At 39.5% G+C, this 8,379-nt stretch overlaps 1 protein-coding gene across 1 annotated transcript in view; it reads left to right on the top strand.

The window, feature by feature from the left end:
- Nucleotides 1-1,522: 1,522 nt before the first annotated feature.
- The window catches only part of LOC307248463 (leucine-rich repeat and fibronectin type III domain-containing protein 1-like protein), a gene marked incomplete at both ends in the record, with an annotated part of 47,930 nt that continues 41,073 nt past the window's right edge, over nucleotides 1,523-8,379 (top strand). The window contains 3 exons of the mRNA XM_080024860.1: nucleotides 1,523-1,780; nucleotides 6,566-6,766; nucleotides 7,390-7,556. Of these exons, the coding sequence (XP_079880986.1) occupies nucleotides 1,523-1,780; nucleotides 6,566-6,766; nucleotides 7,390-7,556 (626 nt within the window). The remainder of the gene's footprint in view (nucleotides 1,781-6,565; nucleotides 6,767-7,389; nucleotides 7,557-8,379) is intronic.

Genomic DNA, 8,379 nt, shown 5'->3' with positions numbered 1-8,379 from the left:
CTGATGACATTCCAACCAACATGGATGCCTCCCTAAGACCTGCCTGCTCAATGTACAAAATGTGATATTAATATTTGTAATTCTCCGTTCAGGAGGATAATTCAGATTATTGGCAGAGGTGATTTTACACCAATGAGGACATATTTATGAATGAGGATATTGATTTTAGCTAATAAATTACTTAAAATGTTACACGGTGCCCCTTTAAGTAGTTTACAAGGCAAGGCAAGGCAGGTTTATTTATATAGCACAATTCAGACACAAGGCCATTCAAAGTGCTTTACAGGGGCAAGATTAGAATACATAAAACACATTAGAAAAGTGAATGAATAGAAATAGAACATTTAAAGGTGCAGTGTGTAATATGACATCATCAAGAAAGTTCTACAAAGTTCTAGAATGCAACGCTCCCTGGGTAACCCCAACCCTTTAGAATAATAACAGAAGCTACAGTGGCCTTCAAGGACAAGAACAATTCTAAATTTTAAACAATGCACCTGATGACATTCCAACTATGACACTTTCAAGATGGCGGCACTAGGCCTTGGTCCAAAATATGCAGAAATATGGACATTTATGAGACCCTTTCTAAAGGAAAAAAAAATAATTCAAAACTTTTTGTTCAGCTATTATGCACTAAATTAAATGTACTTCTGGATATTATAATTACTTTCTACAAAATCTGCTAGGAAATAAAACACAACATTTTACACACTGCAGGTTTAAATAAAATAAAATTGCAGGTTAAAATTTGATTTGAAAGAGCTGACTACAAGTTGTAAAAGTTATATTCAAGCACAGGTACATTTTGAGATTTTTGTCTACTTTTCTTCGATAACAATTTACCCCCCTTCTCCCCTACTGTTGGGTCAATCTATCCGTACTACCGTTAAAGTCCTGGAAAGATTTAAGCACATATTTATTTAAGTATGTGTACAACCACAAGTTTTAAGGCAAATTTGAGGTGAGACGCTGTATGCAAAAACTATTTTTCTTCCATAACATGTCTTCTTTCATACTTCATAATCCAAAACCTTAATATTTCTCACAGTTGCTAAATCTCCTCTTTTCATCCGTTGTCTGAAGCGCTCCATTTTAGAGCCTTTTCTCTTTGAGCCCCTATATTCAGCGGTATCTGTGAGTGTGCTTATTACAGGTAGTGGTGCTGCTAAGTTAGGTTGGTAATGAGGGGGCATGGCTTTGCCCTTATGACATCATATGGTGAAGAACATTTTGCTAAACCATATAATGTCAGTAATGAACTGGCAACGTTTCATGATGATAAATATATGTTAAAAATGTTACCCTATTCATTTTCCCATTTAAGACTTAGCATCAACTGGCTTTGTGTTTCTCTCTCTCTCTCTCTCTCTCATTCTCTCTCTCTTTCTGTCTGTCTCTCTCTCTCTCCCTCTCTCTCTCTCTCTCTCAACACATGAGAAAGTGACCAGAACAAACTTCCTAAACTGACTTCTTCTTCTTCTTCTTCTCTCTCTCTGTGTGTTCCAGCATTAGATCCAAAATGGAGTCTGTTTCCTCCCTGCTGGTTCGCCGGGTGCTTCTCTTCCTGCTACTGTCCTCTCTGCCGGGCCGTGTGTCAGCCATGTTGTGCCCAAAGCACTGCACCTGTCAGAACCTGCTTCCCTACACCGTGCTCTGCGCTAAGACGGGCCTGCTGTTTGTCCCGCCCAACATAGACGGACAGATAGCGGAGCTAAGGCTCATGGACAACTTTATCACTACACTACGGCATCGAGACTTCGCTAATATGTCAAGTCTGGTGAGTGATGAATAGTGAATTTTCTCCCATTTGGTCCCTCCCCTATGGTCCCTCCCTGACACGCTCTACACCAACAAAGTCGTGCCAAAGTGAATGGACAGTCCCAACAGCCAATAGGAACAGAGAATCGGAGCCTCGCTCTGATTGGTCAAAGTGTACAGCTCATGTTCATTTTGACCAATCAGAATATGCAGAAATATGGACATATATGAGACCCTTTCTAAGGGAAAAAATAATAATTAAAAACATTTTTGTTCAGCTATTATACACTAAATTAAATGTACTTATGGATATAATTACTTTCTACAAAATCTGCTAGGAAATAAAACCCAAAATTCTACACACTGCAGGTTTAAGAATAACTTCTGAAATTAAATGAATGGTTGAAAGCATATGAGTCAGAGTGTTTAATCATTCAGAAATCTGATGAAAGAAACCTACTCAGCTTTAAACATGTAGAAGTAGCTGACTGGTGCAGGGATCATTTTAATAAACAAATAAACAATTAAAAGTGTGAATAAAAGTGTGAACTGTTCAGGAAAATAAATACAAGATATTCAAGGCGAGTTGTTATGTTTATTCCAAACTGAAGGCAGAAAAATCCTGTATTAGGAACATCTGCTCCTTCCATCACAACATGTTGAATAAGGCTGAAAGCTGTGTGTGTGTGTGTGTGTGTGTGTGTGTGTGTGTGTGTGTGTGTGTGTGTGTGTGTGTGTGTGTGTGTGTGTGTGTGTGTGTGTGTGTGTGTGTGTGTGTGTGTGTGTGTGTGTGTGTGTGTGTGTGTGTGTGTGTGCGTGTCTGTGTGTGTGTGTGTGTGTGTGTGTGTGTGTGTGTGTGTGTCTGTGTGTTTGTGTTTGTGTGTGTGTGTGTCTTCCAGCACAACATGTTGAATAAGGCTGAAAGCTGTGATGAGGTTTTTATGGATTTCACCAATTAATTATTCTATTAGTAATCTTGGAACGGAGGTGGAGAAAAATAAAAAATACCAACATGGTGACAAGCTTAATGCCAAATACAGTCACTCATCTCAGCATGAGACTTCCTCAGTGTTTGATAAATAACTTGAAAGTGGATAAATATGTTATATTAGTAATACAATATTAAGAGACTAGTCTGGATTTTTCTTAAATCGTCATCTCTACATTACTTATTGGAATTGCTCTTAATGACAAAAAATGTATTGGAATTTGGTAGAAATGTTGTCAGTAGTTTATAGTATAAAACCAAAATGTTCATTCTACTCAAACATAGTGGTCTCTTATTTTTTGTCCAGAGCTGTAAGTTGATGTTTGCTGGCACACAATGCGACATGGGAAATGGGATTTTAATAATTTGCCGGTGAGTGCCACAGATGTTTTTAGAAGTTTTTGCAAAGATTGAGACATAATAGCGGGGCATGTGTAGCCCGGTCCTACCAGACCATCGTACTTCATTTCATTTGTACAGAAGGTCTGGAATCGCTCAATTGACAAACGTTAACTCACTTGAAGGCAGGTGTCTCTTGAAGTTTAAAACTATTGGATCTGCCCAGTGCCACTCTGGATCTGCCAACCAATCGCATAACGTTTGGTATGTCATGCCAGATTTTTTTTCTTTTGCGCACACCCAGGCCCGGATTAAGAGGAAAGATTACACTAGGCATACTGCATTTTTTCGGGCCCCCTCCAAACGGATACTTCACGATTTGGTGAAAAACTACGTACATTTGAACTGCCACAAGAGTATTATGCTCATTCATTTGTTTAAGAGTTGCGCGTTTGTTGTAAACGGGAGTAAAGAGAAACGTAACCGTGTATGCAAGTTCACGTCTGTCCGTGAGCTCACTGCAGGAGCATTTCTGTAAGGTGCGTGCAGAGTCCAGTGTGGGAGCAATTTTTCAAACTGGATGAAAAACAGTGCAGTGCAATGCTTTATTCAACATAAAGTTAAAACACTCGTGCAAGCCTGATCTAACACAAAAGCCTTGCGCGAGCGAAGCAGCGATTCACCTGGTGAAACCTGGCGTGGAACTCTGTGGTGGGTAACGGCAAAATTCACAGTGAGACATCGCCGGTGTGAGCCGCCGCACAGGAAAACTCTGGTTTGACGACTAAAATAATAACCGGGGAGCAGAGCCGGCCCAAGCCTTCATAAGGCCCTAAGCCGAATTTGATTAGGGCCCCCCTCTCAAATGTTATCATGGCCAAATGAATGACTATTGTTAAATGTCATTCACACACCCAGTTCATCGCTAGTGCCTCCAATGTCCAGCTTAGTGAAAATAGTAGCCAGCCGAGATCCTGACTCTCCTAGGGGGGTCCGGGGGTATGCCCCCCCCCGGGAGATTTTTTCTACCTTTTTAAAGTGAAATGCATGAATTTGGTGCACTTTGAGAGGGAAATTAAGAGGCTAAATCTGAGAAATGTTGTGTGAACACATAATTTGGAGATACTGGCTCAAATTAAGTAGAATTAAAAGCTATTCAAGAAAGACATATGGATTTTCCATAAAAATATTAATATAGAAAACATATAATTCAGTGTCCTCTGGGATGGGCTTGGTGCTTTTTTTCTTTTATGGGACATCTTTCTCTGTAATATAATGAATGCATTTAAATGCAGTGAGAGGAACGAAGCAGACGAACTCTGTTAAAATATTAATTTAAAATAAAAAAATGTATGCAGGGTCCCCTGGGTTGGGCTTGGTGCTCTTTTTCTTTAACGAGACCTATTTCTCTGTAATATAGTGAATGCATTTAAATGTAGTGAGAGGAACGAAGCAGAAGAACTCTTGTCCAGCTATGCAGTGATGTTAATATAAAAAACACAAACTCAAAAAAAAAAAAATCTTTTTTGTTATTTATTTTTTCTCACATATTCATACACAGTTTGAAAACCACTGCTATAGACTATACACAGTGCATGGGCAACTGAGGGCAGCCCCATTTCCAATTGTTTTAAATAAACTCAATACCGAGCGATAAGTTAACCTCGGATGAACTGATTCAATTATTAGGCTATTAACTATCCAGACCAAAACATAATATTCCTTTTTTTGAATGATAACTTACATTTCGTCACCCTCTTAAAATATATATAATATAATAATGGCCTAAGTCACTTTTTGGCCAAAATGTTTTTTTTGCTTAAATCAACTCCTTATGATGCTGGCCACCTCTGGTAAAATGGCCTAAATCCTCAGATGAACAGATCATGTGATTTTACTTGACATAGGCCATTATACGATATTACCATAATGTCAAGAGTGTGTTTTAGGCCATTTTATTTTGCCTAGGTCAAAATTTAATGTTAATTTTTTTTAAGGACATTTCACAAGTGTGTAAAATGGCTTAAGTCACAAGTTAAACATTAATATAAAGGGTTTATTCCTATTATGTTACATAATTGACAGAAATTGTTATTACAATGTCAAGAGTCATCTTTTGACATAACCTGTTTGAGTGAAATTATTAATGAATATCATATATTCAATCTTTGGTTAAGTTTTTTGTGTTTCCTGAAAACACTGAAAAAATTACTTAGGCCATTATTTTAAGAGGGTGACGATTTGCATAATATGATGTTAGTATCAAACACACATAAAAAAAAAAAAAATTAAAAAAAAAATCTTTCTCACTGGGCCACCTAGTGGAAATGGGCCCTAGGCACGTGCCTAGAATGCCTATGCCTAGATCCGGCCCTGCGCACACCTTACGAACAGGTAGAGGATCATGAGGAGATATTCACTGATTTTGACATTACATTCTTTTGACAACAAGTGTTCTCGAGAATCACTGGCTACACCTTTAAGAGCCAGATATATTTCTTCTTTTTCACACCGCATGTTATCAGCAGCTCTGCAAACTCCTGACCTTTGTAAAGTGATTTTTAATTAATGAATCCCAATCCCCTATCTGGTCTGACCCGCTCTACTCTGGTATTAATTAGCAGCGTATTATTAATAAAGGTTAATTTAAAATTTAAAGGCTGTTCTGTAACCAAAACCGCTAGTTAAATCCCCCACAGGCAAGACCTACTAAACTGTTTTTAAGTGAAGAATCAACTCATGGGGCGTAGTGGATAGAGCGTGTACCATATTGGCTCCGGCCTTCGTTGCAGTGGTCGCGGGTTCAAATCCAACCTGTGGACCTTTACTGCAGGTCATCAAAATTATCTTAAAAAAAAATCAAAGCCTTATAATCTCGATGGGGATGATTCATCCACTCACAGTGACCTTTGACCTTTGACCTTTGACCTCCCTGAACAGAAATAGTGACATTCTAGAACATGTCATGTCTAACCTCAAGAGTAAATTATTGCTGCAACAGAAATGGAACTTTTTCAGAGTTGGAGATATTTAAAATACAGTAAAAGTGGATCCAGTATATTAGAGTTTTTTTTATTATCTTTATTTGCTCCATAGGGACAATGTAAAGTAATTAATATGTATTAAAACAATGTTAATGCACCCCCATTATACTAGGTGTGTCTATGTTTGATATTATGGAAAAAAAGATATGAAAAAAATAAAAAAGGGTTGTCGAGGGGCATTTACAGACAGTTGGAAATTTGAGAATCTGAGTGAGTGAGTGAGTGTGTGTGCGTTTGCGCATGCGTTTATTGTGTATACATATATGCCTTGTGTTAATTGACAAATAAGCAACGTAACCAAACAACACTTCCATATTTTCTCTTCTTATCCAGATCAATTTCTTCTGTGTGTGTGTGTGTGTGTGTGTGTGTGTGTGTGTGTGTGTGTGTGTGTGTGTATCTCGATAACACTATATTTTCTCTTCCAATCCAGATCCATTTGACCCTGAGCAGAAATGTGATCAGTCAGATCCGTCCCTATGCCTTCGCAGACCTGCAGGATCTACACGCTCTACATCTGGACGCAAACCGGCTCACCTCATTGGACGACTCACACTTCCAGGGATTGGTCAACCTGAGGCACATGATACTGGCCAACAACCAGCTCAACAGCATCTCGGAGGGAGCTTTCCAGGTACACGCACACACAGACACACACGCACTCACACAGACAGACAGACAGACTGACAGACAGACAGACAACAGACACACATATAGATAGATAGATAGATTCAGTAGATTTGCTTTTAACCTTTTTTTTTAACAATTCTACACAACAATATGTTTTGACAACGTAACTTAAGTTAACCAATTGTTTTTGTGTACAAACATATTTATTCTATGCTCCTTTTATAGGGGAATCAAATAATATGAGATTCCGTGTAGTACATTTTCAAAGTGGAAAAGAAAATGCAGCATTTATCTGAAGCAAGAGCCAATTTTGTTGCTGCTTTGTTCATTTGATTTTATATTAGAATTTAATACGGTAGAAATAGGAGCCGACACACACACACACACACACACACACACACACACACACACACACACACACACACACACACACACACACACACACACACACACACACACACACACTCACACAAAGAAAATTACAAGTTTGATTTTTTAGATGGAAAGAGAGATAAATAGAGAGGGAGAGAGAGAGACAGGGAGGGAGGGAGGGACGGAGGGAGAGAGAGAGAGAACTACGAGAATTAATTAATTAATATTTTGCCTGCCCTTTCCCCCCCTATACAGGACTTCTTGGAGATTCTTGAAGAATTGGATCTGAGCTACAACAACCTGATAAATATCCCGTGGGAGACGATTGCTTCGTTGGTGAGTGTCAACACGTTAAGTCTGGACCATAACCTCATCGAGAACGTACCTGTGGGCATATTCTCCAATCTACACAAGCTGGCAAGGTCTGTATTGTGAGTGTGTGTGTGTGTGTGTGGGGGTGGGGCGGGGGGGGGGGTCTGTGTGTGTGTGTGTGTGTGTGAGTGTGTGTGTGTGTGTGTGTGTGTGAGTGTGGTGTGAGTGAGTGAGTGAGTGAGTGAGTGAGTGAGTGAGTGAGTGAGTGAGTGAGTGAGTGAGTGAGTGTGAGTGTGAGTGTGAGTGTGAGTGTGAGTGTGAGTCTGTGTCTGTGTCTGTGTCTGTGTCTGTGTCTGTGTCCGTGCTTGTGTGTGTGTGTGTGTGTGGGTGTGTGCGCGCTTGTGGGTGTATGTCTGTGTGTGTGTGTGTGTGTGTGTCTGTGTGTGTGTGTGTGTCTGTGTCCGTGTCCGCGCTTGTGTGTGTGTGTCTGTGTGTGTATGTGCGCGTGCTTGTGGGTGTATGTGTGTGTATGTGTGTGTCTGTCTGTGTGTGTGTGTGTGTGTGTGTGTGTGAGTGTGTGTGTGTGTCTCCAGTGTTTGTTGCTGACGACAGTGAATTCTCATATCTACAACATTATTAGCAAATCATTAGGTCCAATGTTCCAGAGAGGAAATTACTGTTTAATTCCCAGACACAATACAGTTGTTGTTTTTGCAGTATCAGATAGAAAAACATTGCCTTCTCTATATAGCCTCCTTCAGCCCATTGTTGGGCCATTATAATATATTTATTTTTTATTATTTAACCTTTTATTCATACAGGTAGATCCCATTGAGACCGGAGACTCTTTTGCAAGGGAGACCTGTTTTCCTTTCCCACGTTACCATTCACACACACATTCATACACCGATAGCAGGCTAACTATCGACATTC

Source organism: Ammodytes marinus (assembly GCF_949987685.1).
Source record: "Ammodytes marinus genome assembly, chromosome: 3".
NCBI classification, from domain to species: Eukaryota; Metazoa; Chordata; class Actinopteri; order Uranoscopiformes; family Ammodytidae; genus Ammodytes; species Ammodytes marinus.
Note: the sequence above shows the minus strand (reverse complement) of the source record. Positions and strands in the feature narration are given on the sequence as shown.